The sequence below is a fragment of the Megalops cyprinoides genome, chromosome 1, assembly GCF_013368585.1.
Source record: "Megalops cyprinoides isolate fMegCyp1 chromosome 1, fMegCyp1.pri, whole genome shotgun sequence".
Classification (NCBI taxonomy): Eukaryota; Metazoa; Chordata; class Actinopteri; order Elopiformes; family Megalopidae; genus Megalops; species Megalops cyprinoides.
In genome coordinates this window covers 16900669-16916453 of record NC_050583.1, presented here as the reverse complement: position 1 = coordinate 16916453, position 15785 = coordinate 16900669, and the positions used below count along the sequence as shown (strand labels likewise).

General features: G+C 46.5%; 1 protein-coding gene across 2 annotated transcripts in view; it reads right to left on the bottom strand.

The window, feature by feature from the left end:
• Positions 1-530: 530 nt before the first annotated feature.
• usp43a (ubiquitin specific peptidase 43a) overlaps positions 531-15785 on the bottom strand; it is a 109174-nt gene continuing 93919 nt past the window's right edge. For both annotated transcript variants that reach the window (XM_036545619.1, XM_036545627.1), the window contains exons 10-15: positions 6862-6939; positions 6383-6512; positions 4047-4395; positions 2413-2571; positions 2166-2327; positions 531-1715 (exon numbers count right to left, since the gene is read on the bottom strand). In XM_036545619.1, the coding sequence (XP_036401512.1) occupies positions 625-1715; positions 2166-2327; positions 2413-2571; positions 4047-4395; positions 6383-6512; positions 6862-6939 (1969 nt within the window). In that variant the 3' untranslated portion in view covers positions 531-624. The remainder of the gene's footprint in view (positions 1716-2165; positions 2328-2412; positions 2572-4046; positions 4396-6382; positions 6513-6861; positions 6940-15785) is intronic.

The following is a 15785-nucleotide window of genomic DNA, read 5'->3' as shown; positions in this document are numbered from 1 at the left end:
ATCCCCATTTATGTACAAAGAATGCAGTGATTTGCTTGTGTTGCAATACAAAACAATATATATAATATATCAGTAATTTCCCCCTTTAATTTTTTTCTGCCCATATACTTCATTCATTGACACTTACTTTAGTATTAAAGAAAAAAATCATAAAAATAAATGCAGGAGGAAAAAACATGTTTTCTTTACCATATGGTAATGCTGAGACACAAGTGACCATTACTAGGTAATATATGTGACTCAAACATGCAGTTCCAGTGTTGAGCAATGGTACACAAGTTCATGAATCCAAACTGTGTATCGGATACAGAGGCACTTAAAGTTGTCACAAAAAAAACTTTAAAAATTCAATAAGAAATACTCCTTTTGATAAAACAACACAACATCTCAGATATACTTTCATAGCCCACTTCCCTCCCCCCCCTTTCCCAGTGTATACAACCAGTGAAACACGAGTAAGCAACCCCCTGCTAATGCCAGTAGACCTCCTCACCAGCAGGGGGATGTCTGCACTTGCTGAGGCCGTGGAATTCCCTCACCAGCTGTGCGACTTGTCTGTAGAGCCAGACACATTTGCCTTTCCCCGGGGGCTATTGCTTTGATTAGGCGCAGCTTTGTGTGGACTCAGAAGCTGGACTCAGGCACTGTCCTCTTCCTGCCCAGGGAGGTGGTGCTGTAACGTGTCCTCTGCAGGGTGGCAAAGGAGGGCTTGTCTGCGGTGAGGCTGCGGGGCGGCGCAGCCGCCAGGCCGTTCTTGTGCAGGGAGGCGGTCCTGCGCAGCGTCAGGTCCGGCTTGCTCGGGATGTTGGAGGAGCTCTGGGAGCGCTTGATGTCCGCCGCCCCGCGGGTCACTCTGCCGTTGGCCAGCTCCTCGCTGCACCTGCTGCTGCCCCTGGGGGCGCCGTTCGCCTTCCCCTCCACCGCCCCGTTCAGCGCCCCGTTTGAGAGGGACAGTCTGGACGAGCTCCTTTTACTCAGCTCATCACCCTCCCGAGACTTCTTCTGGGAGTCTTTCTTCAGGAAGTTGGGCTTCAGGAATGACAGAAGGCTGTCGTGACTCTTCGAGTCCTCTCCTTTCTTTCCCTTACCCTCCTCGGGCAAGGATGGCTGGTCCCCCTGGCCCGCCGCTCCAGCCCCTGAGTGACTCTTGCCCCGCTTCAGCGTTGAGTCCCAGTTGGGAGCAGCGGTGGAGCTGGGCTGGACCCCTGCACTGGAGCTCCTGCGTGACTGGGAGTCCTGCTTGCCCTGGTCCTGCTTGGTCTTCTTGGAGGTCCTCCTAGTCAGGGTGCTGTCCTCTCTCTGCTTGCTGCCGCGTCTCAAACTGCTGCTCTTCTCCGCGGGCTGCCTGGACTGGCCCTCAGGCACCTTGCCGGAGGTGGGGCGGTCCGTGTCCGACCTGCCGACGCAGCTGAGGCTGCTGCTGCTCGGGGAGCTCACGGCCGCCTGCTGACGCCCATCCGCGCCGTCCTTCTCCGTCGGGCCGGTCATCAGGGTGACGATGGAGTCCTTGGTGCACCGTGGCCGGCGCCCTGACTCCAGGTACTCCACCAGCTCCCCGGGGTTGGGCACGGGAGCATGCTTGTGCCGGTCCTTGGAGCCAAAGGACCAGCGCAGCGGCAGCACTTTGCTCAGGGCCTCCTTGGTCTTGGTGGGGGTCCTCATGCTGACACTGCGACCCTGAATCCCCCTCACAAACGGCCTGGTCTCAAAGCCTCCTGCAGCAAGAGCAGATGGCAAGCCATCTTAACTCCATGGCACCTCTTACACACATTTTTACTTGGTACATTACATTACATTATTATCGTTTAGCAGACGCTCTTATCTAGAACGACTAACATAGCTTACAATTTTCTGAATTTATACAGCTGAATATTTACTGAGGCAATTGTGGGTTAAATGCCTTGTCCAAGGGTGCAACAGCAATTCCCCAGCAGGGTACTGAGCCAGAGACCTTTTGGTTAGAAGCCCTGCTCCTTTCCAGTACACCACACTGCTGCCCTTACTTATGAGTTGCACTCATCTTGCAGATGGGTACAGATAACAGCAAGGAATACCATACAGATATTAAAGTCTCAAAGCAGCACCAGTATTGGCTAGGCCTAATTTGCAGCACCATACTTCTACTGGAGTGTGGGCTAAGAAGCAGGGTCACTGTGGCGGCTCACCTTTCTCCTCCTTGGGGGGCTCGTCCTGGAAGACGGGAGACTCGGGGGAGTCAGGCACGGAGGAGGGACAGGTGGTGGACGCCCTGGACACCAGGCTGCCCCTCTTGCTATCCCCAGTTAGGCGGATCAGCCAGTGGTCTGACATGGAGGAGCTGGTGGAGCCTGTGGGTGGAGGAGCCCAATGCTGTCAGCCACACGGCTAGTGCCTGTTCAGCAGACTCCAAACATCCATACCGACAGTACTCACCCCTGACGGAGCTGCTGGCCGACCAGGGAGGGATCGTGTTGCGTCTCTGGTAGAAGAGGATGTAGGCGCCCCGGGTGCAGATCTCCTCCTCTGGCACCAGGTCCACGCTGCTGTCATCGTACCCGTACCACTGCCCGTCCACAGAGTTCCTGCAGTACGCTGCACACGCGCAGACACACACACACAGGCATGCAGCAGGTGATGCACAGACACAGTTCAGGGTCACCACGCTGCCTCTTTTCTACCAGTCATTTATCACAGTCTTCTCAGTCATCTTTTTAATGCAGCCTTGCTCAGAGTGACATGCGCTAAACCCTCGGTTTCCCTGTGTGGAACGAGCACCATCAGTGCTCATCATCAGTTTCTTTATGGTTTATTTTCCCACCAAGCTCCATTCATCACGGTTTGATTGAGCTGTTACTTGATTGCTGATGTGGATTTGTCATCTCTTTGACAAATATCCGCTATAAATCATTTGTGGAAGATACATGTAGTTGGATATATGTAAAATGCGAGACAGATTAGCAGTAGCATTAGCAGTGCATTAGCAGTACAGATGAAGATAATTCATTACAACTCATTTGTTGCTCTACTTTTCTCAGGCATAAGACCATCAAACAATTAACAAAGCTAAATCAACAGTCTGCTGCCCTAAGCTTACTGGAGTGGCAGATTTTAAAGTAAGAGATACTGTAAGATACTTTTGTTGTAAGAATGTCTATTGGATTAAACCTTGTATATGATGTGTCAGGTCTGCACATGTATGCCTCCATTTTGGAAGTAGTGGGAGAGGTGCCAGCTTATAAGAAAGATGTCTGCATGTATGTCAGCCAGCTCCTCTTTGAGTGAAAGAGCTGAACGCATTCCGAAGCCTGCTGCAACCTTACTCTCCCACGTTCTCTCATATAAGGGATTGTTAAAATCAACCTTCTCTCCCGCTTACAATACCTTTACTTTTGATCTCTTGTGCAGCACAAGCATACCTTTGACATCACCCTTCTTTTGAAGTAAAGCTGTAACAGATAACTGTCTATAGATGCAAGATCTGGAGCAGAGCTCACTTAACCCTGAGGAATGGAGCCAAGGTTCAAAGTAAAACCAGCATACACAGTGTTCCAGGACAAGGTAAGGGAAACACTGCTGACAGCTGATTTAAATGATCAACTTGTTATGAACTCCTGAAGCTGCTTAATAACAAACTGATCATTTAAATCAGCTGATTTGGAGCAGGGAGAGATCTAAAACATGCAGGACAAGGGGTCCTCCAGGAGAGGTTTGGGAAACGCTGCTCTAACATTTTTACATGATTTGGAAATGCTTCATGCAGGGAGAGTGTGCAATATTTCATCATCTTTGGTTGTTACATTAAGTTACACTGAAGTGTGGCGTAGTGGTAAGGAGCAGGGCTCGTAACCAAAAGGGTGCTGGTTAGATTCCCCACTGGAGCACTCCTGTTGTACCCCTGAGCAAAGTACTTAACCCACAGCTGACTCATTAAACATCAAACCGTATAAATGGAAATGACTGCATCCTACGTAAGTAGCTCTGGAGCATCTGCTAAAAGACAATAATGTAATGTAATGAAATGTCCCATTCCCCCAGCCAGGGCCTCCAAATGAAGCTCGGGTAATTACCCGTGTAGTGGCCCCCGTGCATGCCCCCATGGTGGTTGCAGACCGCGTAGAGGTCATAGAGGAATTCTAACGGCGGGCCAGAGTCTGGGGGGTGGGCGTGCTTCCAGGACGGCGGCCACGGGCTGAGGTTGCGGACGCTCTGGCTCCTCTTGACCATGTGGGGCGCCATGTCCAGGCCGGCCAGCGGGAAGCGGACCAGCGTGGACAGCTTGTTGCGGCGCTCGCCCACCTGGCGGAAGCGCTTCAGGTGCAGGATGAGGATGTCGGGCAGAGTCCACAGGCTCATCTTCACCATGCCCTGCTGCAGCTGCTTACAGTGGGGGCACTTCCAGGCGTCGTCTGGGGCCAGCTGAGCGAGCACACACACACACACACACACACACACACACAAATGTGTGACTCATCTTTCGCATATAATAGGAATATGCACAGCACATTCAAGAACTGTTCTACAAACAGTTCATTGACCAAAGAATGTTGACATTTAATTTGTGAGCATTTCAAGTTAATAAAGTATTAGGGGTCTCAAAAGAGTCCTTTTGTATTCCTTCCATACAGTCTCTAATTAACTAATGCATCTCTCTCGCCCCTCAGCCTGGCTTCGCTCACACCCCTTCTCTGCTCCTCACAATGCCGGGAGCTGATTGGCCCAGCAGCCTGTGAGACCTGGGCCACTTCCTCCAAGAAAATCTTTATTTATAACCTGCATAGCTCCCACTACACGTGTTCTGCATCTCCAAGACTGACTGGAGTCCAGCTGAGAGTCACAAACATGGTGACTGTCTGAGGATTTACAGAGGAATTAAAACTCTGAGGTCTGTGGAACCTAATTAAAGATGAATAATCACGGCACACAACCTTTTATCACATGTAAGTTGGAACAAAATGCAGCATTTAACGACACACAAATACAGAGCAGAGCAGGAAAGGACTTTACCAGACCCTACAGGGGAAATGACTGAGCATGACATCCAAAAAATAAAAAACTAAATAAATAATTACATAAATAAATGAAAATAACATGCCAGACATAGAAACACTGGTGCATAATTCATTAAATAGACACATTAGAACATTAGAGATGCATAATTCAGTGAAGCACTGCATCAAAATGAGCTGGAATGGGAGGATTCACATGGGAACTGAGCTGATGACACTGAATCCAGGAAGATTTCAGTGCTATTAAAAGGATTTCAGCAGGACCAAAACTACATCATGATAAGCGGTGTTATTGGTAGAAGCAGTGATACTGGCTCAGAATCCATCCAGGCCTCTAAGCAAGAGCTGAGACTCTCGGACAAGGTGTGGCAGGTCTTAGAAGATTTCAGGGTCTCTTGTGCCCTGTTTCAACTCAGGTTTTAATATAAAAGAGCTTTTATTTTATCCATTTTTGTCGGGGGTGTCAGCTGGAAATTGAGTGGTGTCTGACGCTTGCAGCCTGAGCTTGTCTCACGTGTTCTACACAGTTTGCTCACAGTTCAGCTACCTTTAGAGAAAACCACTTTAAAGAAAACAAAACTGCCCCGGATCAACTTGCAGCCAGCTTTGGGGAATGTAACTTGATGCTAAATGGGTCACTTTCCATGTTGTTTACAGCAGGGAGGACCAAAATAGGCCAAACAGTCTACTCTCATCTCCCACTTCCAGCTCTCTTAGTGGGCTTGTTTTTCCTTTTAGCCTCAACATCCATGGCAGCGGAAAGGAATAAAACCCACCTTTACACAGCCATGCTTTCTGGGGAGTCACTGATACCCTACCCTTAAAAAGGTAGCTGAGCGAGGAAGGTAAAGACGTTGGAGAGGGAGACAGGAAATGACATGCCTCGGGTCACAACAGAATGAAGTACAGAGTACTCCGCCATTTAAGCATGCTGTTTTTAAAACGGTGCCCTGAGGATTTTACAAGATGTATACATATATTTATCAAGCGAGTGTGTAACAGATTCGTCAAAGAACTGCTGGCAGGATAGAGAGGCCAGAGAACCCCAGAATAAGACCAACATTGGTCTAATGACCATGAGCCCACAAAAGGGATAGAGAGAGAGGAGGCCATCGATCACAGGCATGAGCAGACTGAGACAGACGAGGGGGCCAGGATGGTCCGGCTGCCTACCAACCGTTGCAATTAAACTGGAAACTAAACAGTAAGACAAAGAAGCTGGCGTGTTCTTGGACAAACGGGCGTTCAAGGAGTCTTTGGCAGAGAGCTACAGGTGGGAAGTTGAGGCAGACGGAGCAGGCGGTGCTGACGGGGTAGACGAGACAGACAGACAGACAGACAGACAGACAGACAGACAGATGGACAGACGGACGGACAGACGGGAGGACAGGGGCTACCTGCTCCTCTTTGGTGTAGAGCTGGAAGCACTCATCCAGGGTGCAGCTGTGCTGTTGCAGATGCTGCTGCTGCTGTGCTCTCACACTCTCAGCATCCTTCACCACCTCCTCCTGGATGTTGCCAAACAAGCTGACAGGCACATCCACACACATAATTACTCAACCATTACTCGCACAGTTACACAGACCGATACTTTTCATGTTCTTTCACACACTCGGATGAACGCGAACACTGGCTTTGTTAGCTAAGCACGCGTGTGTCCTGCTGGTTAGTTGCCACCCGGAGTCAAGCTAATTTTAAAATGAGCGTGCATGTGTGCTTTTGTGCGTACAAAACAGTGTATGTGTGTATGTTATACATGTCTATGGTATGTATGGGCTATATGTGTATATGTATGTATGTGTGTGTGCATGTGTGTGTGTGTGTGCACGCATATATGTGTGCGTATATATCATGGCAGAGGGGTTGGTTAACTCACCATTCTTTGATTTTATGCTCCCATTCGATGATGAGCTTCACATGAGGCGGTCCCCCGGGGCCACAGAACTTCAGAGCTCTGAGGAAAGAGAGGGTCAGAGGTCACAGCTCTGCACAGCACACACGGCCCTCCCCGGGGATCTGATCTCCGGATGCATTACATTTGCATTTATTCATTTGGCGTACACTTTTATCCAAAGCGACTTACAAGTGAGGCAGAGTATAAATCACAAGCTAAAAGCCACATGAGGAGTCAACAATATTAGAAGCACTGCGTGACTGAGTGTCAATAGTTGGCCAGACAAGGTACAAGCTAGAATACAGATCAGGGTTCAGTCCTCCACAGCCCTGTAGACTTCCACACCACACTTCCCCCATCAACACACAACATGATTCATTACATTTATTTACTAGCTTAATGTTGTCGCCGTCTCTTCATATTATACAGGCATTCTGCTATTATTCAACACACTGTGTACAGAGCTGTTTGACATGATGCATTTAAGATTTGAAGTATGAGTAACAGTTAACGTCCTTCAAAAATGAACAGTTAGAGAGCCATCTTAATCATTCAGATAAATTCAATACTGCCAGCTGAAACTGCTATCAATGGGCAGGCAGTGTATGAATCATGTACTGCACAGCTGAGGAGGAAATGTCCACCAGGTGTCATTGTTCCATAAGTAATAGCAAGGGTACAATGATGTTGGCTTCTTTGTGACTCACTAAAAATGAAAGTCATGTTACATGTCCTTATGTCATACTGTATATCTCTGCTAATAAAACAACTTCATGGCAGCATCCACGTCCAGTACCACAAAAAAAATGAAAATAACATTTGTGATTGTAATGATTTTAATTAATTATTTCATGACCATCCACATCATCAGCAAAATGAACTTGCAAGGTTTGTGTCTTGACAGTTTTGACAAACTAACTAAAATGAAAAATCAATCAATCTCCTTCCCTAAATGTATTTAAAATGCAGTGTATTCCGTGCACACAGTGTCGACATTCCTCATCGTTCCTTTGAACATATAAAGACAAACAGAATACGCCACTCCTGAGCGATGCTGTGGCATGAACATGTGATGAGCGTTTAAGGGGGGCTGGCGACTGCAGCCTCTCAGCCCTGTGACAGGTGCACATAAGGACCACAGCAGCAGCTGTGTCACAGCACCGAGGAGCAACGAGGGGCAGCCCACCTCACTCAAGCACTGGGAGAGTGTTCCCATGGGAACCTCAACCTCTGTATCATCATCCCTCCTTCTGCGCATCACATATGTGAAGTATCAAACGCATCTCTAAGTCCGGGCAAAACGATTATGGCGTGATTATGAACACACTACCTGTCATGTCAAACTTGTACTTCACACAATATACAATCTGAAAATAGAGCACCTTGTGAAAAATAATGCTCAGCCTGTGATGTTGTGAATAGTGTTCAACCAAGGGTTTGAATGCAGGCTCCTGTGTTCATCACCCCACATCTACAGTGCCCCAGCATTTGGAACAATGAACTCTTTCCACCATTGATTTTTCCAACTGCATCTACCCTCAGTGGGCAATGACGGCAGTTTTGTAGCTGCATCTGCAATTTTGTAAATGCATCTGCTTTTAGCCTGTGAGTTTAACATGCATTCACAGAACTTTATTTAAACAGACATTCAGGCCTGCTCTACTCCCAACAGCGAAACCTTTCTGAATGAGGGCTATCAGATTTAGAATCATGCTCTTAGTTCACTAGACTAGCCGTCCTATTCATTCCACACACATTTTTTACCCCATCAACAGGCTCTCAACACAGAGCGCCGCTGCCGTTGATTAATGTGGCAGTTCACACGAAATGACAATTTAAAGGGACAGGTTTCTCATATGACTGTGCACTGTGCTCCAGTCTCTCAGAGTGACATGAATCATTTATATTAATAGAGGTATAACTGGGGCACTGCAACAGTTACTGGGCAATAATAATGCGTCTTTCAGGAAATTTGTCACAGTAATGAAAATTTCAAGCGCTGCCGTACAGACGCGGCCGTTTATCACCCCCCCTTTTTAGCCTGACTACATAATAGATGATAACAGCCTCCATACAGATGGCTGTGGTTGGAGGGAGACTGTGCAGCTAAACAGCTCAGCCTGTACCCGCTCTAATCTGTCCCCGTTTATTCCCGAAATGTAGAATTCCTTTATGATGTGCTCATGCCTCGTGTTTGGGGTAGAGAGTCGGCTAATTGCACAAACGCGCCACCGATTCGGTGAGCGCAGGTGTGTGGCATTGTCCCTGACTGAGCGCCGAGCTGGGACTAACGGTGCTTCAGCAGGTTTATTTGCAAATGAAAGAGCCCGCATTAGAGGAGGGAAAAACCGCATTAAGATTCTGTGCACCAGGTGTGTAATTTTGTGTCTATTTCCAGACAGTAATCGGATAATTAGAACAATTAATGCGTTCGCGACATGAGGACTGTGGCACTCTTGATCCTCTCTGTGGAGACCAAAGTCCACGGCACAGTTCCAGCTCTTTCCTCTGTGTGCAAGCGCACAGTGGAAGACGGACCCCCTTTGCTCACCAAAGTGCTCTGAATGCCAGGAAAGACTGAGAACACAGAGGTTAAAGTCCTACAATTAAATATTGGAGGCAATGTAAGGAGAAACACAGAAGCCTGTGCTTACTCATCAGAACAGTGTAATGCATTGGGTGTCTGATGTCATTTTTTGGTCAGATTCTTTATAATGGAAATGATTTCAAACAGGATCTTCTTGTGGAGTATTGAGTCTTGACACCCACTGCATGTGTGTGATTGATGGCATAAAAAAAGTTTAGTGACTGAGGTGGGGGAAGCCCCCTATAAAGAAATACACACCCCACTGTATCTGGGGGAGATTACCAAAAGGGTCGGATTGAAATTAAGGCAAAGTGCATTCAAAGGCAAAAACAGAATATCCCTGACTGTCACTAAGATCCGAAAACCCCTTTTTTCCTCTGGTCATCTGGTCTATCACTGTTCCTGCAGGGCAGAGATTTATTTGCTCCCTTCTTATTATTGCTCACGTTGTAAGTAGGTACTGTTTAACTGCACTCAAAACACACTGTCGAGGATCGCACCTGTTCTCCCATCAACATTAGCATCTCATCAGCAGAGCGGAACAGATGACACTGAGCGTAGCTATCACACTAGTCAGGATAGATGACAAAACGATGGTGATGTAAATACCTTGTGCATGTAAACTGCATTCATTTCAGAGACACGAGACATGGTCAAGGCAAATCTCTTTTAATGGAATCATGCAAATGTCTGATGCATTGCATTAAAACTGCATTAAAGACGTGAAATTCTGAAATTTACTACGACACTCTGGATTTATACTTGAGTGGTTAACTGACAGTCTAGCATGATTAAACCACACAAAAATCCAGAGGTTCTCGCACGTTCTTTCCTTTGTTGCTTGTTTCATTTTCCTCCACTTGCCTTTAGCTTTCAGTTACTTATTATGTTCATGCTCCACAGCAAACAAATGCTCTCTGCTTAAGGAGTAAGACAATGGAAAGGAAGCCACTTGTACAGTGTCCTTCACTGTCATTATCGCAATATTAACTGTAATACTCATTCCAGCCACAGAGTGTCGTATTCTTCTCACGACTGGACCACTTGGTGGAAAAAGGAAGCTCTTATTACAATAAAAAATGAAGACATCCAATGAGTAACAATGTAACAGTTGTGATAATCATGAAACCAAAAAAGTGTTCGATATTTAAACTTGCATGTTGACAGTGTTTAAAAATGTGAATCAACACATCAACACTGAGTCTGGGATGCGAGCTGGCCGATGTATTCTCATCTGGTTACCAGGAAATATCCTATATGTGCTTCAGGAAAAACAAACATGAACACTGCTTCTGTGGTGCATATGAGTACCCCTCGTTATGCTGGTTATTTACCGATCAACTTTATTAAAAGCACACACTTCTAAGCTCTCTCAATCTGGCAGTCAAATCCTTATAGACCCCAGCTCTCACCTTCACTAAGATTATATGTTTCATTAGCTTCTTCCCTCTCTTCACACCCCCCATGCCTATGCCTGTATATGTGTCTGTGTTCCCAGGTATTTTTCACTGATCAGGAAAATTGACAGGTGCACTGCACGCTAGGAGTTCAGTCTGATCATCATGCTGATAACTGATATTCATAGTTGCATTTTTGTCTTTGATGTTATTGTTCTTTGAGCACAACAGGTTTGATTTCAATACCTTCTATAGGTGTGTATGAAGATGATCCACAAATGTTGCAGTCATTCACTTCATTAAACTGTGCTGTTCAGCAGGGCCCATTCACAGACAATTACTATCTTAAAATAATGTTCATTTTCCTGTGGCTGTTAAAGCCGATCTGTTATTCAGAGAGTCTGCAGGTGATACAACCATCCACATCAAACAAAAAACAAAATAAACTGATACTTTGTACCATCTGGTTTAAGGCAAAAAAGCCTACAACACACATCAGTAACTTTTGTATTTACTCATTCACCTCACATTTGGCAAACTTACCAGGCTTGATTTCTAAATCTCTGTGTGCTTGTTTGTCATCGGTGTTATTTGTCCCTGGCCACACTCGGCCGCACTTAATATGGCCGCATGAGGCTCAGATTTTGCACACTCATTTTCAACTTTGTGTCAACTTTGTGCCACATTCCTCAAAGACTACCTCTAGAGGTATTCTGCACCAGAGCTCAACCACCAGTCACTCTGCTCAAAAGCCTTATGCAACCTCTAGGTCTCGGCTACTTTTCTGATTTGTTTGTTTGATGAGGTGTTTATTCAATGTTTTATTTATGATAACTTCTGTTGCTGTTATTGAAGTGCTTTGTTGAGAGTCTTGCAGGCACTGCAGGGCTCCTCACTTCACAAATGCTTTCTATATAAAGATAACTCCTACAGCTATTATATTTCATAAAATAAAACTCCAGCTTTTATATTTAATAAAATGTGTGTGTGTGTATTTGTTTATGTGTGTGTGTGAGAAACACCTGGTGTATACCTCAGCAGGATATTTTTCTCCTCAGAGGACAGATCCATTCACACAGTTTAAAAGGAATGATTAATAATCATTGGGCACTTGAAGCCATGGAGTACTATCTGCTAAAGGCGGCTCTTACGACTGACCACACCCCTGTGCACTTAATGGAAAAAGCCTAGGACACCAGCAGTTACGTGTTGGATTTTTGGTGTACAAGTATTTACATTTCTGCTGTTGACAAAACAAAAAGAGGACATGGGGGTGCAGAACCGCCCCTCAATTTTGTGAATTTCAGTCACCCTTCTGAGGTCATCAGCCTCAAGGACCCCACAAGGGGCCGTGTGGTGGACAGACAGCCTCAACCACCTGCTGACTCTGATAAGGTCCTGATTGCCCACACCTGGAACTATGGGAACCTTCAGTGGATTGGTTCTCTTGAACAGAGTCTGATTAGAGCAAAGAGCTTTTACAAACAGTGCTTCGGAGCTGCATATTTCTGTGTGAAGCTTGTTGGACTGCAGTCATTTACATTACATTATTGGCATTTAGCAGATGCTCTTATCCAGAGCGACTCAGGTTACAATTTTTTGCATGTTACCTTTTTATACAGCTAGATATTTACTGAGGCAATTCTAGGGTAAATACCTTGCCCAAGGGTACAACAGCAGTGCCCCAACAGGGGATCGAACTGGCAAACTTTCAGTTATGAGTCCTGCTCCTTACCACTATGCTACACTGCCGATAGACACATTTCTGTATCTATCTAGCATTGAGGAATAAACTGTAAATGGTACTGTCCTCTCCTTATGGCTTCATCCCTGTTGGAGACACATCAGCTCATCTTTCAAACGGCAGAAACAAAACCACACACAGCCTTTTAAGTGCCATGCAGCAGCAGTGGCAGCAGCACCACCCCCTCACCCGCTCTCTCCGCCTGTGACATCTGAACTGTAACGGGGAACAACTATTTTATATATACGCACACATAATAGAATGGGTGTTAAAGATGTGGATTTCAGACCATGACAGAGTTTCCTCTGTGAAATCATGAAGTCAGACTCTGACAAGCAGCCTCTTTTCCTTAATTGCATTTGTTTCTGAGAAGATTTAAAGACGGGCTGGAATAACTCGGGAACGTGGTGGGAATTAATTAGACTTTATCATTTATGTGCTCGCCAGCTTGAATGTCAGGAGTCGAGTGGGAGTGGGGGAAAAAAAGAAATAAAACATTACTTTTTTCCCCATCTCCTTGGACAACTCACAAGCAGTCAATTCTGACAATGGCTTTGCTTTGAACAGCTTTGGAAATGCTGCTCTTCAGTAAACCAATACCTCTACATTTAAAAAAAAGAATCCCCTTGAAACTATATATATTCCCAGCAGCGGCATGAAGCGTGTCTTTGTTTGTCTGCCAGTTGGCAGTTTCAGGCTGCAGGTTTGATGCTAGACGCAGGCGTGCTCCGTTGCCTGTGCCCCCTCTACACCCTCTCTGAACTCACACTGTCATCTCACACCTGCCACTTCTGTGGACAGAACGGGAGGAGGGGGGCGCGAGGAGAGATGGCCATCAAATCTACCACCCCCGCCTCGGGGGTTTGTCTCATCTCCAGACAGACGAAATCCACACGGAGTGTGAAAATCAGTTCCTCACCACGCCTTTTCCCCACCACCCCGCTGGCAGAAGCTCATTCTCCAGGCTGTTGACTTCAACACATATAGCAAGAGGCATTAGGGAGAGGATCACAGAGCGTTCCCTTCCAGCGCCAGCTTTACCTTGTGTTAAGGAACTTACCTGAAGTGCCATCCTGCCCACAATGGTAGCATATTTCCTCTCTGCTGCAGGGAACTTTAATAATAAACCCCAGGCAATGTGAATGACTCAATGCAGCAGAGGTCCTTCGTATATAACAGACTTAACAGTCACAGGACACATCCACTGGAGAATTACTTCTCCGAGAGCTATTGATCTGAGCTCAGTGTTCATAAAGATTATGGCCTTTAAAATTGCCCTCACCACCAATCTCACCATGTCTTACCCTATACATGTCCCTGTATCTCTCTGTCTCACCCTATCCCTGTCTCTCTCACTCTATCCAAGAACCTATTTCTCTCCCCTTCAGTATGTCTGTGACCCTTTCTCTCTGTCTAATGCTGTTCCTTACCCTGTGTCTCTCATCCCGTCTATGATCCTGCCTGTGTCACCCTGTCCAAGGGCCCTTAGCTCTCTCAGTGTGGCTATGACCTCATCCTTCTGTCTCCTGTTGTCTGTGGACCCACCTCTCTGTCCCATCCTATTTTTTTTATGATGTTGGCTCATGGTCTAACTTAAGTGGAAAGCTCACAGCATAATACTGTGTCTACTGAGAGTAGATCCCCGTAACTGAATGTTGTTCATACCTGAAATTGTTGCTCTGAGGTATTAATATTTTGTGGAACGCCATGTTCAGCATATGCTGGGAAAATGAAGTCGCTTCCCAGCCGTAATGTTTGTATAGTAAATGCTGAATTGAGGTCATTCTCCTTGCGCTGCCACTCTCTTGCTGGGGCATTGAAAAATATGGCGGCTGCAAATTCAATGGCTGCATGGTCATGCAGAGGTCAGACAACACAGCCTGCAGACTAGAAAAACTTCGCCATTAGCATGGTCATTCAAATTAATGAGGGAAGCTATGGAAATTCTGCTTTTTCTCTCTCTGCTGACATTCGAAAGACACTTTTATAAACAACGTCAATGCCTTTTCAGGAGTAAACATAGCACAGACGCAGATGCGTACTCACACACAAGTGCCATTCATGTTCTAGTCAGTTTGGCTGGTCTATTTAAAGGGAATGAAACTGAACCTCTTCCTCAGAGGCATGGACTTTGATGATGGTAATGCAATGTTGAGAGTACTGAAACATCACGTTGTAGAGAAATAAAGTAAAATAAAGACAGAAACCCATGTAGTTAATGGATCATCCCCAGTGGATCACTGATATAGGGGCGGGGTGCATGTGTGTGTTTGTGTGAGTGTGTGTGTGTGTGTGTGTGTGTGTGTGTGCGCACGCGTGTGTGTGTGTGTGTGTGTGCGCACGCGCGCGTGTGTGTGTGTGTGCGCGCGTGCACCATGCCCCTGGGAACTAAGTAGGCTTTCCAGCATTCTCAAAAAGGAGCTACACCAGGCAGTGGGGTCTTCTGCTGGGGCAGGGGTCCCCTGTGTGAACCCAGGGCACAGACAAGAAGACAAATGGGGACACATCTGGGAGGAATGGAGTCTGTATGACTGGTGCACTTAATCCATCGGGCAACCTCACTTCTCACTGGGTCTTTATAAAAGAATGAGACCTCGTGCGTGGGCACACTTTAAAAAAGCAGATATAAATATAACGCATGTACTTAACTTCTCTTTAGAAAAACTGAACCCACTCTTTGGCTATAAAGAGAAGCCTGCGAATAGGCCTGCCGTCACAGGAGAGGAAATTTAAGCTCTTTAAGCTCCTCACTGGCTCATTGGCTTTGCGACGGCAATAAGCCCTCACAGACCGCACAGCTGGCAGCAGCCGCTGGTGTCACCGGTGAGGAGGCAGCTGGATCTGGGCGGCAGCCGCATTTGTTACAGATGCACCTCTGTCTCTCGGTCCACGAGGCATCCGAGGCCCACACAGGGGGCATTCCAATGCGAATTTGTGCAGCCCACCTCCAGCAATCACATCTCACAACCCCACATGTCTTAGACAGCAATGAGAGGAGGGTAGCCGGCTGATGCTAATTACTCTCAGCTGTGCTGTCTGCTGCCTTTTTTTTACCTGTACCCACAAATAATGCCCTGCGGGTGTGAGATAGCACATTGGCGGCTTCGCAACATCCTTACCAGAGCACCTGCCGCAGTTTTCACGTTGGGTGACTACAGAACAGACATACCCCTGGATT